This window comes from Miniopterus natalensis, chromosome 2, assembly GCF_054644295.1.
Source record: "Miniopterus natalensis isolate mMinNat1 chromosome 2, mMinNat1.hap1, whole genome shotgun sequence".
Taxonomy (NCBI): domain Eukaryota; kingdom Metazoa; phylum Chordata; class Mammalia; order Chiroptera; family Miniopteridae; genus Miniopterus; species Miniopterus natalensis.
Genome location: NC_142082.1, coordinates 153,116,239 through 153,142,458, shown reverse-complemented (window position 1 = coordinate 153,142,458; position 26,220 = coordinate 153,116,239). Strand labels below are relative to the sequence as shown.

Sequence of the window (26,220 nt, the reverse complement as noted above, 5' to 3'; positions counted from 1 at the left end):
TTGTTGTTACCAAAAAAATTTCTCTGCTTCTTCTAGTATCTGGTAAAACTCTGATTCACTCTTGTTTTGTTTTGTTAATCGTCACCCCCAGGATATTTTTCCCGTTGATTTTCAGAGAGAGCGGAAGGGAAGGAGGGAGAGAGAGAGGAGAGAAACATCGATGTCAGAGAGGCACATCGATCCGTTGCCTCCCACATGCTCCCCGATAGGGGCTGGGGATCGAATCTGCAACCCAGGTGCGTGCCCTTGACAGGGAACTGAACCCGTGACCCTTCAGTGCGAGGGCTGACACTCTACGCACTGGGCTACACCAGACAGGTCTTGATTCCCTCTTAAATAATCATCTCTCTCCTCCAGCAACTCTGAAGATGCACATGCATAGATGGTTCATCAGAAGGGGTCCCCAGTGTCAGGTAACAGAGGTAGTGTTCCTTCGGAGTTAACATTTCTCATTTTTCCAGCTAAAAATAAATACTGCAGTATTGTTTCAATAGCAACCTATGTAAGATTTTTAAAATTCCAATTCAAATTGATAGGTATGATTTGAAAATATTTTGCAAAATTGAAAATGAACAAGAGTGCTTTTTTCCCTCAATTTTCCATGTCTAGTCTGCCTATACATTTAGGGATTACACAATTCAGAATGGCATCTCTTTCTAAGAGTAGGGCAAGTTTTAATTTTTCTTTCTTCCCTCAACTACATGCTATCTTCTGTGGTTTCAATTATTCGTGATCAGTTCTACCCATAATATTGTTGCTGCCTTCCCTTATTTCTGCCTACTCTTTTCCCACCTCCACTCATTCATGTTTTCTTAAAGAAGCTTAGGAATTTGCTCTTTGGCACTGAAGTGAATAAATCATCCTTAATCTGGCAGGTGAATGGATAGCTGAACACAGACTATGACTTTATTTGACCGCGCTCAACAACAATTTCTGCTTCACTGGTTCTGATTTTAGTCCTTCTAAACATTCTAATGTGCTTTTTATAAAATACAAAAGAGGTAACCGTAAAAGTATATGCCGCTCTTGAGACAAGAATAAGAGATAAAAATTCCTGTGAAAGAATGATTTAAGCCCCGAACTCTCCTGCCTGTTCAACAAAGGCATGGACAAAATTGGCATTTATCATCAGAAGAAAGGACTATTCCAATTTTTTTTGGTGGTAAAGCTCTGACCCTAAAGCCATGCAGTGCTATATAGATAGCCCACTTCTGTGCCTTTTATCTGCAGATTGCAAGCGAAAGGAGGTGCAGGTGAGAGGAGGCGGTATTTTCAGTCTTTCCCAGCTTAGGATGGAGGGAGTGAGGATGTTTATATGGCCCGGTCATTATTAGGAATAAAGGTGGAAGATGCAAGAGCTTTGCTGGCCTGGCTCATTCTGGGCTCATCTTGTAACGTGGCCAAAAGAGCCCCTGGGGCTGACGGGACTCACCCAGTCACCGTAGAACACTTCCATGGTGTTCAGGAGTGACACTCGAAGGCCAGGAGTTGGCTCCATAATAACTTGAAATAGTTGATGAGCACGAAGCCCCCTTCCTCAGAAGGATTACCAATTTACTCCATTTTCCTATTGGCTGCTCAAGTTTTTGAGACAACACAGAATTTCTGCATAAAGATAATGACCTGTATTTCCCAGAATGCCATTGAGTACACTGTGTGTATCTTTTCCTTAAAGTACTGGGTACTGATGCTGTGGAAAACGGCTTATCAAGGTCAATAATGGAAACAGGGTCACGCAGAGAAGATTCCTGTGTATATCAAAGGCTTGGGACATGTCCATCACCATCATCAAGTCAATGCGTAGGTTCATTAAATGCAATAGACATAATCCAGTGCTCTGACACCTTCCGAGGGATGCCGGCAGCACCTGCAAAATTCTCTGTGCCCCCTCGGCCCCCCCCCATGGAAGATTTCGGCAGCTCTTTGTCCAACTGTCTACCATCCTCCACTGAGATGGGTGGCTGATCACTGCTGGGTAAAATCTTTCCCAGAAGAAGTCCCCATTTTCACAGAAAACTGTCAGTATTTACAAACTGGCTCTGATGAAGTCATTAGAAGTCTCTAAGCCCACGGCATAGAAGTTGCCCCACCTAAGCTTTAATTTCTGACTCAGCTTGGACCACCTCTGTTGCACGATTTTAGGTAACAATGGAATCCATCATCATAAGTAGAACAGCTCCCCTGTGGTGTTAGTTACAGTGACGACTGAAGAAATACTGGGACTCATTAGAGGTGCAGTGTCTCACTCAAAAAATCCTAGGTTTCCTCAATTCCAGCCTCTCAAAATCTGCATTAAACTCTCAGGTTTGTGCTCAGAGCTGTGAACCTGGCCTAGCAATCTGACCTCTTTATCAGCCCCCAGGACCACCTCTACAGGGCAGGAGAGCACCTCCACCTCCGTCACATGGCTTTGGAGAGGGAGAGTGGCCTGGCTGGGCACAGTGATGAAATGGATATTAATACAGGAGATGGTAGGCAGTAAAGGGAAGTCCTCAGAAAATGATGGCATATCTCCAATACTGCAATGCATAGCTGCAGGAACTCGAAGGGAAGAGAACAGCCATCTTTCTAATGAAGGCCAGTTTCCTGAAATTGATTTTGGATGACTCTACACCAAGTTTGCACAATGCAGCAAAATCCAAATTGCTTCTGAGAGGCAGGCACTTGCTCTTGGTAATATTGATGTTTTCTTCGTATTCAGAACTTTTATTTTAATCCAAATCACTTTACTCCTAGCAGAAAAAGGGCGGGGGCACCACTTTGTCTTTTTTAGAGAAAATGAAATAAAGGCAGAGGAAGGTCTATTTAAGATATGGCAGCATGGGAAGAGCCAGAGCTGACATGCTTTTTCAGGTGTTAGGACACACCTACCTGGGTGAGAGGAACCCCTTGCTTTAAATAAGATATTCCACCAATGGCTGATGACAATATTATGGACTTCCACAATGTTTACCTAAGGGTCTCTTTCAGAAAAGTGAAATTTTAGCTTCTTTTTTATCACAAATTGTTCTCTTATATCTGGATTAGGAAAGTGTGTTGCACGTGCAATTCCTTGTCACCCAGACCCCAGACTCCTGAGGATTTAGATCATAGGACTCTTGGAAGTATCAAGTCCCGATTACCAAATGGAGTTGCTCTGAAAGTACTTCAACTGAGTCTACATCTTCTCTTTTTCAGTTGAGAAAAACACTATGTCTCTATTGGAGAAGTAATGTAGTCTGGCAGGTGAGAGATCTGTCAGTAGGCAAGGATCTGCATCCCAGCTCTGCGGCTCACTAGATATGCCACCTGGGGCAAGTCACTTCATGTCTCAGGCACAGGCTTTATTTTTACAAAATAGGAACAATGCTATCAGCTACCTCAACTGATTCAACAACAATACGTGATATTTATCAACCACGTACAACACAAAACACTTTCTAGGTTTTACATATGATCATCTCACTTAATGCTCACAATCTCTCATTGAGTTGGGTGTTATTATTTTCACTGTACACAGATAAGGAAACTGAGGCTTAGGACATCATGCTCACGTTTCAGCCAGAATTCCAACACCGGCACTCTGACTTCAGAGGGATGCTGTTAACCACCACCTTCAGCGTGAATTAACTGATACAACACATACAACATGTTTAGCATAGTGGCTGACATACAACACAGATTCAATAAAAGTTCTGATATAATGAATGTTAAAATAGTATTAATGAGAATAATATTTTAAAGAATATTACGGCCTGTTAAATGTTTAGAGAGAAAGATGCCTTTTTATTAATAAGCAGCTAGTACATTCTTTGAGGGAAGAAACTGAGATTCACTTGTGTTTGTAGCCTCAGCTTCTAGAATAGTACACCCAGCAACCGTGCTCGGTAAATATCTGTTCAACGAAGAATGAATATCGACTCCACTTGGAATTATCGGTATTACAAGGAACACCTGACTAGCCACTTTCAACAGCTCTAAGCAAAAACATACCTAGACCAGACACTGATGTCCCCTTTCGCCCTTCATGATTATTACTGGCCAGGCCTCACAAGCCTGTTATCTTAAGGCCATACAGAATTCGAAGAATCTGTGTTGTATTTTTGTCCTTATAGAACAGTATTTACCAAGAAATCATCTCCTTCCCAAATTGTACAGAAGACACATAAACTGAAGGGCTGCTGTCTCCTCAACCAAGTCAAAATCAGATGCTGCAAAGTCTTAGGAAAGCTGTTAGGTATTTGGATTGGGAGGAATTCAAAGGTTATGAAATTCATTTCTAATTATATGTACTTTTAAATTTCTAATTCAATATCAATAAATAAAATTAAATCTTATTCATTGATATTTAAATTAATTTTATTTAAATTATTTTGAAATCATAATCTAATATTAATAAATAAGAAATAGTTTCCTTATAATATTTTGGTTTATATTACTTCCTTTTAGAAAAGTTCATTCTTACACATCATTCATTAAATTATTTCACTTTAGGATGTTAACCAAAAATCCTTATTTTCAAAATGAGAAAGCCTGGGTTCTAAAAAGCTTCATGTCTTATTCAAAATCACACAACAGAAAAATGGCAGAACCATTTCAGGGACACATCCAGGCATCTGAAAAGAACTGTGGCCTTGGAATGATGACATTTGAATAAGACAGGAGAAAAAACAAGCTTCGGCACAGCACAAATATTCAGAATTAAGTGGCATTATGTAATCACACATGTCTAAATGCCCTTTGTAGTTGTAACCATTTTTTTTTCAAGGACAAGTTTTTTTGAAACTGTTCTTATTTTTAATTAAAAAAATCAAAGAAAAATAGAGAAAGAAGGAAGAAGATAGAATTAAATTATAATCGTGTTACTTAACATAATAATTTTAAGCACATCAAAAATATTTCTAGAAAATTACTATAATTATGTTTAATAAAACATAGAGGTATTTGGCAAGGAATGTATTGGTAAATGACTGCTGCTAAAATCCTGAGTATACTCCAGTTGCTCTTTCCCATTTAACTGTCCCGCTTCCAGCTGGCAGTGAGCCCCCGTAACCTAGAGTGAACGAGTGCAAGCGTGAGCTCATCCAACCTTCTCTGCGGCTGTTTGGAAAGCTGAGGCAATAAGCACCTTAGCTCCACAAGGATCTAATTGCGATACACTAAAGGACTGTCTCTCTGGGGCTGTTGGTGTTGGTGACAGAGGGCAGGTCTCATAAAGACGAAATCATGAGCAGTAATTACCTGGGCATGTAAAGGACTCTCTCGGCCACCACAAAACCCACCCTGAAGAAGAGATTGCTGGCTGGGATGAATGGGAAAACCAGGAACAACAAGCCCACTAAAACTTCCTTGTGCTCCAGCCTCTGAAACACACAACAGTGAAGGACAAATTAATTGCAGGTTAATTCCACTTCAGTCAGCATTTAACCATCGCTTTCATTTTCAAGTTCTCATGGAAGGAATGAATAGATTAGACCAATGAAAACCTTTTGATCATTGTGCTAAATTCATCAGAAAAAGCCCTCAGGCTAACACCTACAGCTTGTCAAAATAGTCACCAATACCCAACAAGCACTTGCCACCCAGAAACATCTGATTATTTGCACAATAGGGTCAGTGACCATCACTCCCTGTTTCGGGCTGGCCCTACAGCAAGCCTGTTTCTTGGTACTGTCCCCTTTAAGAATTTCTGTCGCTGACAGGAAACTCATTCCTAGGGAGCAAAACAAACTGATATAGTCAAGCTCACTGAGGCATCATGGAGAATTATTGTTCCCTCAGAAACAGAATGCAGTAAACACACACACACACACACACACACACACACACACACACACACACACACACACACACACACACACACACACACCCCACACCCCCCCCCCCCCCCCGGAGCTGAGCTTAGCATAAAGGAAGTTAAATGCAAATGGTAAAATTTGGTACACACACACACACACACACACACACACACACACCCCGGAGCTGAGCTTAGCATAAAGGAAGTTAAATGCAAATGGTAAAATTTGGTACCAATGGGGGAGATCATTTGACCTAAGGAGTTTTTAGCACCTCTCAAATTAAGCCATTAAGAAAGTATTTATTCCATGAAATTTTTGGGAATAAAAATTCATTATAATAATAATTCATGAAATTGACAAAGAACCATTCTGCAGTGTTGTACCTCTTAGCATGTAAAGATTTTTCTGTCACTCATAGTTCACAGAAAAAAAATTCTGTTTATTACTAAAAATGTGTTGTAATGGACACTATAAAGAGTAGTTTGTATTTCCATGAGCGAATATGGTATGATCACATTTGAAGAGAGGCCTATTTAAAACAAATCTTAACGTAGTGGATGGTAGGTTTTTTCATTTTAAAAAACGTTTAAGAAAACCAAATAGAACTTTCCATATTACAGTTCTAGACGTTTCTTACTAACATTTTAAATATTCTATTACTTTTAATAATTGTAGAAGACTAAATAAAAGAATTTCACAAATATAAACAAGACTCCCTAATACAAACTACAAACACTTTTAAAAGTCTTTAAAAATCTTGAGATATTTGACATCTGGATTTTATTAAAATCTTTGTGTGTTTTTTTACAACATATTGAGTAATAAAATTTCTGACAGCAAGTCCATATGAACAAATGTGATTTGGACAATTTCTCTTAATAGTTAACAATCTGTATTTAAGTAATGATCTCATTGTTCTACCTAAAGAATTACACTCTAGACCAGCCGAGTGAGGCTAAGCAGTTAAGCGTCAACCTAGGATCCAGGAGATCGAGGTTTGATTCCGGGTCAGGGAACATGCCCGAGTTTCGGGCTCGATCCCCAGCAGAGGGCGGGCAGGAGGCAACTGATCAACAACTTTCTCATCATTGATGTTCTCTCTCTCTCTCCTTCTTCCTTCCTCTCTCTAACATGAAAGAAAAAGAAGGAAAAAACTGCATAAAAAGCCTTCAACTCAAACAGATGAAATAATGTTGTATTTTCTATGACCCACTAAAATTGATTTTAAAAAAATGGGTAAGAAAAGTAGAAAGTTCACTATATTTAAAAGCTGCATTCTATCTTTGTAATTTAGATTATAGTTTGGGTTGACAACGTACATTTTAGTTCAAGAACTTGAAGTTTACATAATTTAAAAAGAATAAACACCTTCATAAAAATCCTGTGACATCAAGAGCAAGTACTTCTTGCTAAAATTAAAAATAAATCCCAGAGAGACAACAACATGGTGGAGTAGGTATCTGTGGTACCTGCCGCCTCCCTTGACCACATCAAAATTACAACTAAACTACAGAACAACCATCACTCAGAACATCCTGAGATCTAGCTGAACAGAAGCCCTACAACCAGGGAACTGAAGGAGCATCGAGACTGGTAGGAAGGGCGGAGACGCAGGTAGATCGGGGCTGAATTGCGGAGATGCGGCTGCAGGCCCACACCCGGTGCCACGGTTTAAACCCGGGAAGGGTATCTCAGCGGTGGAGGTTTCCTGGAGGAGCAAGGGGTCCCAGCCCCACATCAGGCCCCCCCAGACCATGGTTCCAGTGATGGGAAAAGAAGTCCCCACAGCTTCGGGCTATAAAGACAGCAGGGATTGGGGCTGAGTGGAATGGAGGCTGTGGGAGCCCCCGGCATCCCTCTTAAAGGGCCCACACACAGACTTACTCATACGCGCTCCCTCTGAGCCCAGTGCTAGGCAGCAGCTTGAAAGGAACCTGGGACATTCGAGGAGTAATTAACTTGCTTGGAATCAGGGCGAGAGCTGAAGGGGCAGCTTTCTCTCAGATAAAAGAGCTGGCAGAGGCCATTGCTCCTTTGATGAGCCCTTCCCTCACAAAGCCTGCAGGTAGGCACCTTCTCTAAATCTCCATCAACCTGACTCACACCTTTGGTCCCACCCTGGTGATTCCTGCAGACCCTGCCCCTCACAACTTGTAAGCTCATCCAAGCCATTTCCAGTGGCTTTTCTATGCAAGTGGCCTCTCTAGCTTCATTCTTAAGACTTCCCTAAAATCTCTCAAACAAGCAGCAGCTGGTCTCAGCATGCCCCATACCTCTCCATAAGTGGTCCCAGGAGTGGCACTAGTGGCAGCCTGTACTGGTTCATAGCTTGGGCTCTCCTGGACACCTCCAAGCCCAGCACAAGCAGCAGCCATCTATGGATTGCTGTGTAGCTCATGCTGGGTGGCCCTGGGCAAGGCACAGCAGAGGCTGACTTTGCACCTCCTGAGAGGCCCCACTGAAGCAAATCCTGCTTCACAGGGGTGTCCCCAGCACAGCAGATCTTTGGCTGTAGCTGAAGCTGATCCTCAAAGCCAGTTGGCCTGGGGATCAATTCCTCCCAGTGATTCCAATAGCAACCAAGGCTCAACTACAACAGGACAGTGCACACAGCACACACAGGGGAGCACCTAGAAGGCCCAGCTCAGGTGACTGGGGAGGCTGAGCCACTGGGCCCTACAGGACACCTACTACACAAAGCCACTCTACAAGTTCCAGGAGACATAGCAGCTCTACCTAATACATAGAAACAAACACTTGGAAGCAGCCAAAATGCAGAGGCAAAGAAACACATCACAAATGAAAGAACAGAAGAAATCTCCAGGAAAAGAACTAAATGAAGATCCAAGCAAGCTAACAGATACAGAGTTCAGAATTATGGTTATAAGGATGCTCAAGGATATTAGCAACTCTATTAAGGAAACTAGTGAGACATCAATGACATAATAAAGTACCAATTTGAAATGAAGGCTACACGAACTGAAAAGAAGAATAATTTACATGGAATCAACAGTAGAGTAGAGGACGCTGAGAATCAAATCAGCAATTTGGAACATGAGGAAACAAAAAACACCCAACCAGAAGAGCAAAAAGAAAAAGAATCCAGAAATATGAAGATAGTGTAAGGAGTCTCTGGGACAACTTCAAGCAGACCAACATTTGCATTATGAGGATACCAGAAGGGGAAGAAAGAAAGCAAGGAATTGAAAACCTATTTGAAAAAATAATGACAGAAAACTTCCCCTACCTGGAGAAAGAAATAGACTTACAAGTCCAGGAAGCACAGAGGGTCCCAAACAAGAGGAACCCAAAGAGGCCCACAGCAAGACACATCATAATTAAAATGCCAAAGGTTAAAGACAAAGAGAGAATCTTCAAAGCAGCAAGAGAAAAGCAGTTAGTTATTTACAAGGGAGCACCCATAAGGCTGGTGTCTGATTTCTCAACAGAAACTTTGCAGGCCAGAAGGGAGTTGCAAGAAATATTCAAAGTGATGAAAAGCAAGAACCTACAACCAAGACCACTGTACCCAGAAAAGCTATCATTTAAAATTGAAGGTCAGATAAAAAGCTTCACAGAGAAGAAAAAGCTAAAGGAGTTCATCACCACCAATTCAGTATTACATGAAATGTTGAAGGGTCTTCTTTAAGAAGCAGCTAATGAACAAAATAATCTGACAAAATAGACCCAGAGTAACCAAAGGTGTTATATGCATAACCCATGGACACAGACAATTACAGGGTGAAGGCCTGAGGACGGGGTGGGAGCAAGGTGAAGGGGGTCAATAGGGGAAATAAATGGGACACCTGTAATCCTTTCAACAATAAAGAGAAATTAAAATAAAATAAATTAATTAATTAAATAAAAATAAATCCCAGATAAAGAAGTACAAATTGGTAGTTACAAAATATCCACAGGGATATAAAGTAAAGCATAGGAAATATAGTCAATAATGTCATAACTATGTATGGTGCCAGGTGGGTACTGGAAATATAGGGGGGACCATTTTGTAAAGTATAAGATTGTTTAACCACTATGCTGTGCACCTAAAACTAATACAAAATAACACTGAATGTAAACTGTGACTAAAAAATAAAAAATATATATTAAAAATAAATAGATAAGTAAGTCCTAGAGAATAAGTGTTTTATTGAGTGTTCCTCATGAACTCTGTGCCGATTATTAAGTACGGGTTTGACGTGCTATTTTCACAGGTGTACTTTATGTTTTAAAGCTAGTTGAGCCCTAGACGGTTTCGCTCAGTGGTTAGAGCGTCAGCCCGAGGACTGAAGGGTCTCAGGCTTGATTCTGGCCAAGGGCACGTCCCTTGGTTGCAGGCTTGGCCTGGTCAGAGCGTGAGCAGGAGGCAACCACTGTATGTGTCTCACACTGATGTTGATGTCTCTCTCTCCCTCCAACTCTCTGTGCAAAAGCAATGGAAAAAATATCTTTGGGGGAGGAAAAAACCCACAAAACTAGTTGAATACTTCTTTCAACTCTTTCAAAAGCTGAAATACTTTTTATAAAAGTATTCATCTATCTTCCTGCAGAAGTTTCTAAAGAGAATTTAATACTCCCTCTTTGTTAATACTATAGAATTAAGAAGAGTAAGTGTATAAACAGAACTCCAACTGGGCTATTATCCATGTCTCTAGCCAGTGTTTTATCCAAAGTGGTGCCTCCTTGTCCCTCATCAAGGTTATTAGAGAACAGCCTTCACTGGGGATATGAAAGAGGCATCACCTTCATATCCCCAACATCACACCTTCCTGCCTGACCACAGGCCACCGTCCTCACTATGTTTTGCATATGTTTATGTCCTTTACTCAGCAGAACACTCAGTGCTTCCGCAGCCACTAGGTTTGGAGGAGGTGGGTGTCAGGTGTTAGCAGAAGCCCAACTCCATGCTGCCTCCCCCCTCATTCACTGAGCCCCTGTAGTGGGCAGGATCCCCAAGTGCTCACTGCTGCTTGGGGACATGGAGAAGGATCCTTCAGGCTCCAAACACAGTTTTTACTTCCTTCATGGCAATCATTCTAGTTATAATTACATATTTATCTGTGTGTTTACTAACTTTAATATCTCCACTAGACTGTAAGCTCTATGAGGGCAGGGAGCTGGTCAGTTGTGTTCTCTGGTGCATAATTTGTGTTTAACTCAGTGCCTGGCACTTAGTAGGTCCTCATAAATATCTGTTGAATAAATCAATAAGTGAATAAATGTACCAGGCAAGAGAGAAAACTGGAGAAGGCAGAGAGGACTTCCTGGTGGAGGTGACAACCTGGGTTTGAAAAATGAATGAATGCCTACAAGACAAATTTGCAGGTACTTCTGGGGAGGCGTCACAGCTAATCTAATTCCAGGGAGCAGATACAGAGTGTACAAAGCAGGGAATAAAACTATACATGTTGGCAGTTGGCAAATCATGAGAATCTTGTAGGCCTTATGTGGAGCTGACCTTTATTTAGAGCCAATGGGGAGATACTAAAGGGTCTGACATGTATAGAAAGAAGAGCCAGTGTCCAGGAGATGATGTCGATTCAAGTTGTGCTCCTGCCATCAACACACCATTAGTCACTTTGAGCAGGCACCGCATGACCTCTCCCATGCCTCAACTATAAAATGAGACGAGTAAGGCTCAGGGCTCAGTGCGGCTACAGCCCCATAAGGGTTTCTCGATCAGCAGAAGTCCCTGTTATTGGACTTGTGAGTTGTGGGCTTAGAGGCCAACACTCCATACTGCTCCTGGAGGGGCTGGTCTTCCAATGTGTTTTCCTTCATTTTCAAAATATTCAACTGAAGACAGTGGCACTATGCCTAAATTCAATGAAGTTTTATTTTGAAAAAAATAATATTCGTGAAAAAAATTATTCTCAAATTAAATTGATGATTATATTTTTTGTCTTCCCTCCTCCCAATTAGGTCAAGAAGTATAGAAAATTTAAGAACATATTTCTTTAAGCTGTGAGTCAATCAGCCAAGCATAAAGTCAGGAAAAAATATGTCATGGATGTGGCTGAATTTCCTAGAATGAAAAAGGCTGGGAGGAAATCCAAGTTTGTATCCTGTGGATCACAGATGTGACAAAATTGCCTAAATAATTTATAGCTCATTTCAGCCTAATAGAATCAGATGGAATGCAAACAAAATATGACTGGGGGCGCGGGGAAAGAAAATCTGTGGCATTTTCCAAAGTACAAAAAAGTATGTTTATTTCTAGAAAAAGAGGCAAATGGAAATTTACTTATTCCAAATTACACTAAGGGGTGAAAAGACATGAGAATTCAAAGAGCTAATATATGGCCATTAACAATACATGTTATCTGCTGATTAACTGTGCAAAGTCAGACAAATTAATTTACTTCTCTGAGGTTTAATTTGATGATCGGTTAAAAAAGAGCAAGGGTATTGATACCTATTGTATTTGTAGAGAAAGTGTGTACAGACTCACTAGGATTTTCTGTTCTGGCTTAGTAGGATACAAAGCAGCAGCCTCCCGAGCTGTAAAGAGGTGAAAATCTCTCAACGCCCCTCCTTAGGGTGCCCAGAGCGTCGCTCAGCCACTACAGGCCCCACTACGTATCTGAACAAGCAGCTCACGGTTTTCTCGGAACCAGCAATTACCTCTAAGAAAATCCAGCTGCAGAATCCAAGTCTAGGCTGGTAGCTGCGGTTTATCTTCTCCCATTCTTACTCCCAGTTCACCTTTCAAAGCACTGGCCACAGACAAGGACACATACACAAACATGCGCATGCATAAACACACACACACACACACACACACGCGCACACGCACACGCGCACCGCAGCCAGCAGCATGTGGGTGTGTGCTCACGAGAACAGGACTCCTCCCTGTCCCATTCAACAAAGACAACATCTACTGCAGGCTGTTTCCTTCCACAGAGCCAGAGAAAGGCCCCATTACAGTAATTATCATCATCATTACTATTATCACATTTTCTCTCACCTCTAAACACGTTCAGATAAATGGCAGTGCATTTAGGGTGTGAGCATGTTCTCAGTTTTACATGGAGCAGAGCTACACTTCAATTCTAAGGATTTATTTGGCAGCTTTACGCCCTCGCTGTCTGCATCCTATTTATCAGTCTTCAGGGAAGGTGATGACTGTAAAGCTCTTCAGCCCTGGGAGAAGGCATTTGCCAGGCTGACAACTGGCACAGCTGAACACTTCCTAGGCCCACCTTTTCGTATCTGTTTACGGGTCTACTTCCTCCATTGCACTGGATTCCTCTGCGACAGTCACCATCTCATGTGAACTTTCTTTTTTTAGTTATAAAGTGATTTAATTAAATTTGTTTTAATGTTCATAAATTGGATATATAAAGAGTTTGCAGCAATATACCAGTCCCTTATACCTTATTTTATTTATCTAAATTTAATTTATTGGGGTAACACTGGTTGGCAAAATCATATGTACAACTCAACAAAACACCATCTACACACTGCATCATGTCCCACTGCCCCAAGCAAAGTCTTTTTCCATCCCTACTTTCTCTCCCTTTGCCCATCTCTACCTGCCCCCCACTCCCTTTCCCTCTGGCTATCACCACACTGTTGTCTGTGTCTGTGTGTTATATATATAACACAAACTCTCTATATATTTTATTAATCCCTTCACCTTCTTTCACCTAGTCCCCCAACTCTCCTTCCCTCTGACAGCTTCAGTCTGTTCCATGTATCCATGCCTCTACCTGGCACATAGATAATCGACATTCAACAAGCATGTGTTGTGGTAGTCAAGGTCAGTGATGAAAGCTGCATATACAGAGTGTCCCCCCAAAAATATATATACACTTTAACAGCTGATAGCTCAATTTTGAAAGTGAACTACTGACTTTATAATTATTCAAAGTGTATGTATACATTTTTTGGGACATCCTATATATTACTGGGGTTCTCAAGCACCCCAACAGTTATTTCAGGGACTTGCTAAGGAAATCTTTTCCTTTTGGTACCCCTCGGAAACACAGTATTTGCAATGTTAATTTGGGGTGGAAAGCCCTCAGTCCTTGAGCATCCAAGAGTATCCTATAAGGGTCCAGCACAGTTGGCCACAATACTGAGGTTTTTAATCAGGACATATGCATACCTTCTGCCCTTCTCTAATTCCACTCATTGCTACTTTCTACTTCTAGGTCTTCTATGATCGTTTGATTTTTGTGCTCAAGGAAACGGAGTATCTTTTATTTTATGGAAATTCTATTTTAATTTTTTTAAGTATTTCAATTCATTAAAATATTTCATAATTTGTTACTATTATTATTATGTAATAGTAATTGTTATTATGGAAGTTATTTTTAATTGAGAAAGACAAATTATTTATTTAATCAATTGGAATCCCCTGTTGCTTTATTTAACTGCATAGTACTGTCTTCTTTCTTTTTTTTCTTATGAGAGATTTGATCCGAATTCTAGTTATTGAGCTGGGCAGTGAGCTAGGCTCATTCGCTGGCTAAGTGATTCCCAAGTTGCAACCCTGCAATTTGTGCAAGTTTAAATGAATTCCAATTTAATCTTCACTGCAACTCAGTGGAGATATTATCCCCTTTTTAACTCTGCTATGTCTTAGACCTTTGGGTCCTTCACAAATAGCTGTAATTGCAATCAGCAAAAATGCCAGAGGGTTATTTTATTATTTCCATGAGAAATAGTCCTCAAGGCTGCATAGGCCTTGGGGTGTCTTTCTTGTAAAACTTGGGGACCTGGACTCTCATTGTGCCGCTTTGTACAGTTTTAAGAATTTTTTGTGGCCCAATACCCTTATTGCTGTCCACAGGAAATGCATCAGTGAGTCTCCACTTGAACAAATCAGAGGCTCAGGTTCATTTAAACAGCATGAACTTTGACTCTGCAAAAGCCCCTGAGAGGCTCTCAAGGATGATGCTAATACAGACTGCATCAAATAGATGAAGAATTTGTCTCAAAATACTAGCTCAGAAGCCTAGGAGGACGCTTTCAAGACCAGAATGGGAAGTGCCCAGGCTAGAGGAGGAAGGACAGAAAGAGCTGGCTGTTTGGGGTCACAGACTTCTGTCTGAGCTGTGCACAAAGGTACCTGAAACTTACTTCCCCTGGGCTGCCCTCCTGTCTTCTTCACTCATCTGTTTTCCTTTGACTTTTATAGCCCCTCCCTCCTCCACCTCTGTCTGGCACTGGTTCCCTCTGCCTGTCTACAGACACAGCTCCTATCTTAGACTCCTCTCCATGGTGATGGCTCTCACCTGGTGCTGGTGACAATCCCCTCCTTTGCCTCAATAGGCCATCTGGTAAGTGCCACTTTGCATGTTGGCTCCACTAACCGTGCCCGTGTCACTGTGCATGGTCCTTTCATAAACTCTTCAATCGCCCCATTGTCTGTGCCAGGTGTTTCCTGCCAGGACTCTGGCTGACAGGTCAGCTCAGAGTGAAAGAGCATGGGGATGGAAGCAGAGATGTGAACTCCAAAGGAGGACCAGAACTCTGGCTCTCGTGAGCCCACTCCTGACCTGGTCCCATCCTTATACTGTGGTATTTCCATTCCATTTCAGCCCCTGGGTGAACCACCCATTTTAAGGCCATTGCGGTTATAGAAAATTTTAAGTGTTGTATAAAAACAGTAAAGTCAAATTCCAATCTGAGAGAGCTTTTTATCTGGCAAATAAAATGGAGATTAATATCTCAATAACTGGAAAAGAGAAAGTCTTGAAATTTTACTGCTACTGTGATATCAAAGGCAACAGACTGCTTGATTCAAACAACATCTAGAATCTAAACGCCATAACAGGATTGAGGAGGCAAGAGGAATTTCGGGGCAGTCTTGAGGGTAGCGAGAGTAAGAAAAATTGAAAGCTGATTCTCTGAGTCTCAGTCACTGCTGCCAAATCCCTCAGTGACTATATATCCAACTGGGGCCCCGCGTTAGTCCCACTGGACACAATGCCTCACTGCAAGAGGTTTAAGAACATTCCTCCTAGGACACACACACAATTTCCATCTCAAGGGGGCGCATGGAAAGGTGCCACCTGCAATTTTTTTCTCCCTAGTCTGAAAGCAATGGCACAGGCTGAGCTGGGACAGAAAATGGCTTAGGTTCAAGTTCTCAGCCGCATAGCTGCCAACCCACACTCCACTTGGCTCAAGCTGGTGATATCACTTCCTTACTTTCATGTGCTTTAAAATTTACTCATAAATGCATGGGGAGAAAAGTTTTAAAAGGGGAAATGAATGAAGAAATTATACCCCCTCAGAGACAAAAGTAGATTTGTACACTCTGCGTCTCCTCTGAGCCAATCTAAACACGGCTCCTTCCCACGCCAGACTTTCTCCACCAAGAAGCAATGCCAGATGCACTAACGACCAGAGAGCCGAAGGCAGATTAAAATCAGAGCGTTCCTAAACAGCTTCGATTTCTGGTCTTTGGTTTTTTTGCATAGGGTTTTTTGTTTGATGTGCTTTTAATCAGCAGTCTGAATCTTCTTGCCAACACCAGTTCCTGAGATTGAAACTTCTTATCTCGCAAGAGCACACAGTTATGTTTCAGGGTTAAATCTGGTAGAAGAGTGAAGCTCTTGGATTGCTTTCCTCTAATTGAGAATAAACGAACTCCTAGCTTTATTTGGAAATGTATGTGACACTCTGCTGCATAAGTGTGTTTTAAATGTTTAAAGAAAAATCAAAGCAAAAATCTTTTAAAAGGCTCCTAAAAGTATCATGGTTCCAAAATATCAACCTAGAGCAACAATGCTATTCACTTAATCAAACACTGGTAAGGAGTTATGAAAATTAAGTACATTAGAAAAATGTTGTTCAAGAAATAATTTTCTGATTAGAAATGAAACTATCAAAGGAATTTCTGAAGAAATGAGAGAAGTCAGAGAAATGAGCTTTCTTCACCTCTATCTGTGGTTCTGAACAAAAATGGAAAAGGTACGAAAAGCTATGCGTTGAAAAAAATAGGGAGGAAGACCAGAGAGATGGAGGGAAGGAAGGGGAATGACAAGATCTCCTCTAGAGTCAGATTCAACTTATAAATTATTTTATATGTGCTGTGGGAGGGAGACATGCAGAGGAGGCAATAAAAGCCACCTGGTAAGTGGCAATCGTAGAACATGAAGGAAAAACAAATCTCTCCTATGCTCACACCATATGCCACACACACTTAACTTAAATTGTCCCACTACAACCTCATGATAATATTACAATGTAGGCAATTATCCTCAATTTTATAGATTAGGAAATCGAGGATCAGAGGGCTTAAGATACTAAGTTGATCCAATTAGTGAGAAATAAGGGTTTCAAACTGAGATCTGGATTATTCCTAAACCTGTCCTTTTCTCACAGTCCACATGCCTTTGGAATCCAAAGCTAATATTAAGTGTGTGTGTGTGTGTGTATGCATGTGTGCACGTAGGTGGATATTTCAGCCCTTCGCTGCTTTCTGGTTTTGTCACAGAAACACACTGAGAGCAGATAAGACCCAGTAATTTGGAGGGTGCCAAGCAAGGCACTGCTGTGATCGTCTAGAAAATCTGAGCCCCGAGGCCTGTGACAGAGGGCAGGCACCGTTGATTCACTTTGCCAGATAAATGCAGGCACAAGTAGTCTACAGTGCACAGGAATCAGCAGGGTGTGTGGCACAGAACATGCGTTCCTTGTCAAGCGTTCTGTTTGCACGAGTGGTTTCAGATGGTCCACTCACTCTGACAACCAGCCTCTGGAAGAACAGGCATATATCCATGTCTACCACCCAGAACAGGGTAAGGCATAGCAATTTATTTGACTGATCTTATTGAACTGTTAATCAAAATTACATTTGAGAAGCCTTGAGAGGAGGACAATGATTATTCTTAATACAAGAAATTAAACACTGTGATGAAACTGCCCATTTTAGTCAGAAGGATAAGAGCACATTCCCATTCTAGTGACCACAGGGGCACAGTGAGTAAGCTAAGTGGGTGGCTAAATGGGGCAGAGGCTTTCCAAATTTTAACCTACACTCGCTCTGTAACTTGGTATTGCTCTAAGCTTTCATTTATAATAGTCAACTATTTATCTATGAACTTTTTTTAAATCATTTTTATTTTTCAATTACAGTTGACATACAAATTATATTAGTCTCAGATATACATCCCAGTAATATTAGACATTATATAACTTATGATCATTCCAATACATCTCATACCCATATATAGTTATTAGAATATTATTGACTACATCCTCTATGCTGCACTTTACATCTCTATGACTGTTGTGTAACAACCAATTTGTACTTCTTAATCCCATCACCTTTTTCACTGTCCCCCCAAATCCCTTCCCATCTGACAACTGTCAAAAGGGTCTCCGTATCTATGAGTCTGTTTCTGTTCTGCTAGTTTATTTTGTTTTTTAGATTCAAGTGTTGATAAATATGTATTTATTGTCATTTTATTGTTCATATTTTTTATCTTTTTCCCCACTTCTTAAAGAAGACCCTTTAACATTTCCTGTAGTGCTGCTCCAGTGGTGATGAACTCCGTTAACTTTTTGTCTGAGAAGCTCTTTATCTGACCTTCAGTTCTAAATGATAGCTTTGCTGGGTAGAGCAATCTTGGTTGTAGGTTCTTGTTTTTCATCACTTTGAATATTTCTTGCCACTCCCTTCTGGCCTGCAAGGTTTCTGTTGAGGAATCAGCTGACAGTCATATGGGTGCTCCCTTGTAGGTAACTAACTGCTTTTCTCTTGCTGCTTTGAAGATTCTCTCTTTGTCTTCAACCTTTGGCATTTTAATTATGATGTGTCTTGCTGTGGGCCTCCTTGGGTTCCTCTTGTTTGGGACCCTCTGTGCTTCCTGGACTTGTAAGTCTATTTCTTTCCCAGGTAGGGGAAGTTTTCTGTCACTATTTTTTCAAAAAGGTTTTCAATTTCTTGCTCTCTCTCTTCTCCTTCCAGCACCACTATGATGTAAATGCTGATATGCTTAAAATTGTCCCAGAGGCTCCTTACACTATGCTCATTTATTTTTGGATTCTTTTTGCTGTTCTGATTGGGTGTTTTTCGCCTCCTTATTTTCCAAATCTCTGATTTGCTCCTCTGATTTGTCTACTCCACTGTTGATTCCCTGTAAATTATTTTTCATTTCAGTTAGTGTATCTTTCATTTCTGACTGGTTCTTTTTTATAGTTTCTATGTCCTTTTTTATGCTGCTGAAGTTCTCCCTCAGTTCATTGAGCATCCTTCTAACAAGTGTTATAAACTCTGTGTCTAGTAGATGGCTTGTCTCCATTTTGTTTAGTACTTTTTTCTGGAGTTTTGTTCTGCTCTTTCATATTGGACATGTTTTTTTGTCTCCTCATTTTGGCAGCCTCCCTGTCTTTGTTACTATGTAATAAGTAGAGCTGCTATGTCTCCCAGACTTGGTAGGGTGGCCTAATGTAGTAGATGTCCTGTAGGGCCCAGTGGCACCGCCTCCCTGCTCACCTGAGCTGGGCACTCTAGGTGCCCACCCCCTTGTGGGTTGTGTACACCATCCTATTGTAGCTGAGCCTTGATTACTGTTGGCACATCAATGGGAGGGATTTACCTCCAGGCCAATTGGCTGCAAGGATTGGCTGTGACCACTGTGGAGGATCAGCTGTGCTGGCCTCCCCCACCCCCATGGAGCAGGGCTTACTTCAGCAGGGCCAGGGACCAAGTCTGCAACCAAGGTACGTGCCCCTTGGCCAGAACTGAACCTGGGACCCTTCAGTCTGCGGGCCAATGATCTGACCACTAAGCCAAACTGGCTAGGGTTAGATTTTTTGTTAAAAGAAAAGATGTTATGTTTTTTCATACAGTGAATCACACTCACTAAACAGTATGATTCACACAGTATTGTCACACAAAAGACAGTCCTCCCCTCTGCAATCTAAAATGAATGAAGAGAAGAAAGCACAAAAATCCCACAGTTCTGCACAGTAAAGATCCAAATATTTTAAAGTAGCATTTTAAAAAGACTATACTTCACCATACTTTATCAAATAAATTACAGAGAAATGTTTGGCTTGCTTCAAGGTTATGATATATGAAAGTAATAAATTTAGTATGCTTTGCTACAGCTAAGAAAAAAGTGAGATTTACTGGTACACTTGAGCTTCTAGAGAAACTACTATTAATAGTGGATTTGATTCCTGTTATCTGTTAATGTGCCCATCCAAAATCAAAGTGTCTTCCACAATCAAGACACCTTGCATGTCCTTGAATAAGACCCACTTTCTTGCTTCTGAAACACGTGGTGTTAAAAGTTGGATGGATCATTATGTTTCATCAGAAGTTGTTAAAAGCTCTTTTTCCAAATGACTGACTTGATTAAATAATGCTCTTCCTTTGCCATTAAATGTGCATTCAAACAGCCTACTTAAAAGGGCAAATTTAATGGACTAATGAATGTAGCCAAGGATGGAAACAAAGGCCGTGTATTTTAAAATAGTATCAAATACTTGTAATTTTCTGAGTTCAGACATTCAAATACCCATTGTTTCATTAGGGCTGTTTTGCACCAAATAGCAACATAAATCTTTGAAATGTATAAAAGAGAGAAGCAGTTTTAAATGATCTGTATAAGGCTTGACATAAAGATACAAGTAAGAATTTGACCATATAATCCCTAATTGGGAGCCATTTTCCCTTGGAAAATTCTTACAAGGTAACGGGGGAGGGAGGGGAATGCTTTAGACAGAAAAACAAAGGGTAAAAGTATTTCTCCAACAAGCCTTGGCACTGAGTTATTCCCAAGAGAAGGCACCGTCATCATGAGCAGAAAACTAGAGTTCACTAGCCAGTCACCCAAATCAAAAGGAACTGTGCTCGCCCAGAATGGGGAGAATTTACTATACACCCCATGTGAGAACTCACAAGGCTGCTTAGAACACAGTAAACACTTTGTGAAGTCCTCTAGTTAAAAAAAAAGTTTAACTAGTGCTTCTGAAATGCAGATCTTTATTTAGGGTAACCTTACTTAATGGCCTGTATGATGCTAGAATGTGTTTTGAAAAGTGCTGGTATATGGTATGAGCTGCTCAAGCAGAAAGAAGTCAAACTTCCCACCTTAGGAGTTTCTGTTACTCGTCCCCAAAACTCATCTCGCTCTCCAGAAACAAAGTTCCCTGCATCTCAGCTAGAGCCTTCATGCTACAGTTGAAACACATTTTCTGTTGTTCATCCCTGGTAGATATAAGAGTTGGTCACCATTTTCCAGTTAAAAAAAAAATCACTACACAATTAGAGAACTTTAGTAAGCCATCCATCAGCATAGTCTTGGCTCCAGCCAGAAGTCCTGCGAGCAAGGAGGTTCCCTGGCAGGTCAGAGGCATGTTTAGATTGCATCTGTGTTCAGAAGGATAATCCTCCCAGAGGTGGGAAGGATAGGGTGCAGAGAATGGAAGTAGAGAAAGCCAGCCTCTTCCAGGCAGCGACTGGGCTTTATTTATTTTTATTCTCTGTAGTCAGTATATTGCTTGGAACCAGTGAGTGGTCAATAAATTAAATATCTAACTTTTTATCTTACTGTTTCCTCTCCGAGTACACCATCCTGCACCTACAAATTCCCTACAAAGTTCTTTTGCTTATCTCTAAATACTCTACCAGCTTTTCAGACCAGTTTCCTTTTCCATCACAGCTCTAGAGGTGGCTGCTACGACTGGTCAGCCTACTCAGTCCCCTCTTGTCTGTGGGAGGCACAGAAAGTACAGGCGCATGGAGGGGACTGCGGGACACGCCGCCCAATTCATTTGCCTTGTCAAAGTACTCTTGAAAATTTTCCCATCCTAAGCAATGGTTGTCCTGGTAGAACATGGTCACTGATTACTCATTCATTCAACAAATACATATTGTTGCTGTCTCTTTATAGTTTCTCTGGGCATTGTGCTTATAGGCAATCACTTAAGGAATCTAGCCATCAATCACTTTCTGTCTCCCTTTTATTATCCAGACAGTATTCTACATTCTTTGGACTACATCAGTCAGTAAAACAGACACACACACACAAAATCTCTACCCTTTGAGAGGAGAGAGAGAGAGAGAGAGAGAGAGAGAGAGAGAGAGAGAGAGAGAGAGAATGCCTAGGATGGGGTATCTGCAATATAAAGTGGATTGCAACTGTAAACATGGTGGTCAGTGTAGGCCACATTGGGAAGGTGGTAATTAAGCAAAGGAAATGAGGGAGTCAGCCACAGAACTCGTTTCATAGTAGGCAATGAGTTCAGGCAGGAACAGGAGAGATAATGGACTGGGGGTGGGTTGGGGCCAGATCATATAAAACCTTTCTAGGCCATTATAAAGACTAGGAGTGATTTTTACTTTGAGGGAAACAAGGAGCCATGAGGGACAAGCTCTGACTTTCATTTTTAAAGACGCATTCTGGCCACTGTGTTGAGAATAGATGGGACCACTGGCACAAAGGAGAAGCAGGGAGATCTGGTAGGCAGCTATGGCAATAGTCCAGGGGAGAGAGGATGGTGGCTTGGACCAGAGTAATAATAGTGAAGTTGGAGAAAAATTGCCTGATTCTAGATACATTTTGAAAGTATAGTTGACAGGACTTATTGATGGATTGGATATGATATTAGAGAGAAAGAGAGGAAACAAGGAAACCACAAGAATTTTGGTTTGGGTAACTAGTAGAATGCACTGAGATTAAAAAAACAAAAACGCCCCCACTATCTCAGAGACAGTGAATGGGTAAGTTCAGGAGTTAAATTTCAGAATGTTGAGTCTGAAACCTCCATGTAGAAATTCATACCTTCCTTTCAGAACAACCCTAGGTACCATATATATTATTTCATTTATTCTTATTATATTTCAGCTTGGAAACAAGTTTTAAGACCTTATAGTCAACACGTTAATGTGTAACAGTGTAGACATAGAAACATTAAAGCTCTTATTACAAACTTTCTACTACTCTATGCTGCCTCTTTAGGCAAAGCATGTGTAAAAATAAGGAATTTTAGGGTTTTTTATGGGGGGGGGTGGTTCTCTCCAGTTGTATTTATCACAATTGTCATCCCTTTATAAGGTCATTGGGCCTTATACAAATAGCAAATCACCTAAAGAATTTGGCAATCAATCACTTCAGTCTCCTTTGTATTTTCCAATACAATAATTAATTTCAAATGAGCTTTCTGTTTAGAGGAACTTATTCTAGCTGTTTTTATTTCTGGGAGTCCCAATTACATATTTCATGGTTTTCATAGAACAAGATGGAAAAAGATGTGCTCCTTTAAACAGAAATTTTATGATCTGAATGTAAATAGTAAGGACAAATGGTTCCAGGAGTAACTAAAATGTCTTTTACCTTTTTAAGAGTTTAATAACAATGAGAAGCATTGTATGGCTAAGTGGTATAATAAATTGCTTTTAAGAGAGTATGAATAATTCAGTTAAAAGAAATCAAAAGTTAAAAGTGAAGATTATCACTCAAGAGGTGGCAATTATTGTGAGTAAAGCAAATAATAATATAGGCTATACAACCTTGCTGAGAATCATAAAGCATGCTATCAAGAAAAAGAAATAAAGCTGTTACTGATGTCGGAAAACTCCTTTTTTTTCCAGTACACAACTAATTCTTCCATTAATAAATTCAGCAAGTCTGCCAACTAAGGTATAAATATCAGAGGGATAGGTAAATCATTTTCTTATTAAAAAGTGTGACTTGTGGAAATGTAACTGCCCTGTGAAGGCAAAGAATAAAACAATCTATTTAATGATGTGGAAAACTCCAGCCAGGCCTAGATCCAAAACCAAGCAGAGAACCTCAGGCCCAGCTGAACTGCGCATTACATGGAACCTGAGGAAGAAACATTTGCATAAGGTTCAGATCCAGCACAAAGGGATCAACTCCACAGGTGACATATTAATAACGGACACAAAGGAATGCCTTGGGAGGACTTGGTTCAAGGGCCTCTGATTTTCAGGTAGCCACTGAATTAGAAGTTGCATTTCTAGAGTCTCTCGTTCCAACACTCATCACCGAGTGGAACACAGAAATCCAGCAATGACAGTGGGTTTTAAGAACAAAAGAAAAGAAGATGATTATTTCTTATATCCCTGCCTATTTTTGCTAAACTTTCAAATACCTTTAAAGACATCTATAATATTTCTATTGTTTGGTGTTTTAGGTGACAACTCCAATATTCATTTGTAAATAAGTCAGAAACCTTACCCAAGAATATTTCTTTCCATTGCTGTTCAGAGAGAGTGGATGGGAGAAAAAGAGAGAGAGAGAAACACTGATGTGAGAGAGACACATTGACTGGCTGCCTCCAGTACACTCTGGGACCGGAGCCAAGGATCGAGCCTGCAACCAAGGTATGTGCCCTTAGTCAGAACCGAACCCAGCACCCTTCGGTCTGAAGCCCAATGCGCTAACCAACCACTGAACCAGCCAGCTAACAGAGTAGTTTATGTTAGGATTCTACCCTTCTGTTACATTTGAACATACCTACTTCCAAATTCCAAAAGTAGCCAAAGCATTAAAAACTTGAAAACATTTTACTACCATTAGCTCATAGATCAAGAATTTAACCTATTACTTAGAATGGGAACTAAAAGGAGGTTGGTGGGGGAGGTGGGGTGGGCAGGAGTCATCTTCAGTAGCATTACAAGTATTTTTGATCATGTAAAGCATGACTGTACATTGACTACACACATACACACACACACACACACACACATATATATATATGTAGAATCAAAAAAGGCAGTCAACTGGATTATGTTTTTTCCCTACAAAATAGAGACTGGAGCCTTATTGTGCTCCTGACATTAATCTGTGACAATTTTATGATGACAACAAAGACTATAAAGACACTTGTCAGGTTCTCAATGCTTTGCATGAGCCCATCACTGTGCCAAGTGTCCTAAGTGGCTTACCCTGGTTCAACCTCTGGTGACCCTACACTATCGTGCAGGAACAAGGCTGAATGAGGTGACTCACAGCCGGTCAGTGGCAGAGCCTGGCCTCAGCCTCAGCTCACTGCCAATAACCCCACTCCACAGCCTCCCCTCCTCCAGCCTCAGGACTCTTGATCTGGAACCTTGGGCAGTGCCCCTCCACGTGTACACCTGGGCTGCTTCCAACACAGAGGGGTCTGGCTCCTACCTGAGGTTTGTGGTGATGAATTTAAAGTAGACTACCAAGTAAAATTAGGGTGACAGACATAAGTCACAATTTGCATCACACAGAGCAAAGCAAGGGTGATAAAAGTATGTAGGAAAAAGCTGTCACAATGCCTCTTTAAATATGTTCCATTTTACAATGTGTTACAAATGTACCTTCTCTCTTTTCCAACACTGCATCCGGTGAAGCAGTAAGCTCATTTTCAAACTCTCAGCAGAAAAATGATAAAAACAATAATCTCAGCTTTGGAGCATGGCCTAAGGGCTAAAGTTATCTACAGCTACTGACCTGGAAAATCAAGACCCAAATAGCAGGGCATTATCACCATAGGTAAAAGGTGGCAGGGGGAGAAGCCAGCTGAGCAGTGACAAGAGGCTGGATCAGCCGGGCCGGCCAAACCGGAAACAGAGAGGCACCCAGACAGTGGCTACTCCCATGGCACCGGTGCTCATGCACAGATGAACCCTGTCAAGGTATGGTCAAGATCTCTTCCGTCAGTGATTACAATGGTCCCAAAGCAGGACAGACTGGATGGGCTGTAAATGGGCTCAAAAAAAATGAACCTTTAATAGTATGAGGAGGATTTTCATGAATTGAGGACAGAAAAATGATGGAGAACATACAGCTTGCAGAGAACAGAAACTGAAAAGAGAGTGTAGTCCAGAAATTCCAAGGGGGAAAAAAATCAACTTTGGCTCAGAGCTATTCACCATTAAAGACAACCTTCATTCCTCAAGATCAATTTTATTTTACCACCTGGTGTATTAAAACAACATGCTTATTTTACCAGGTTTCATCATGGCCGTTCTGGAATTTAAAAACCACAGTAATCTATGTGCCACAATAACTTAATCTATTATTTGGCTGAACAAACTGCCAAATAATTTTTAGAAATCTGAAAGCCTGTTCCATTCAGTTGTGTGGATCTGTGACAATACAATGTTCTGTACCAGGGGTCAGCTAATTTATGATACAATGGCAGAACTGAATGATTGTGACAGACCGTGCGAACAGCAAAGCCTCAAATATTTACAATCTGGTTCTTTGCAAAAAAAAAAAAAAAGTTTTTCCATTTCCTGGTCTATCCCATTATATTGTACTTTTTCTCTTAAGTTGCTCCAAGTCCTTTTTGAAATGAGCTAGAAATGTCAATGAGCAAATACTCTCTCTCCAGTAGTAGCTCTCATTCTATTACCTCCTTGTTGAGATATGTGGGGGTTTAACGACAGAGAGATCTAAGGCTGGCAGTGGCTGTCTGCCCACTGGATCTGTGTGTTCTTTTATCCAGTATGTTGATGGGGGCTGTGACTTGG

General features: G+C 40.9%; 1 protein-coding gene across 3 annotated transcripts in view; it reads right to left on the bottom strand.

The window, feature by feature from the left end:
- The window catches only part of TMTC1 (transmembrane O-mannosyltransferase targeting cadherins 1), a 236,810-nt gene that overhangs the window by 79,229 nt on the left and 131,361 nt on the right, over positions 1-26,220 (bottom strand). For all 3 annotated transcript variants that reach the window (XM_016199096.2, XM_016199095.2, XM_087814742.1), the window contains one exon: positions 5,221-5,342. In XM_016199096.2, coding sequence (XP_016054582.2) covers positions 5,221-5,342 — 122 coding nt within the window. The remainder of the gene's footprint in view (positions 1-5,220; positions 5,343-26,220) is intronic.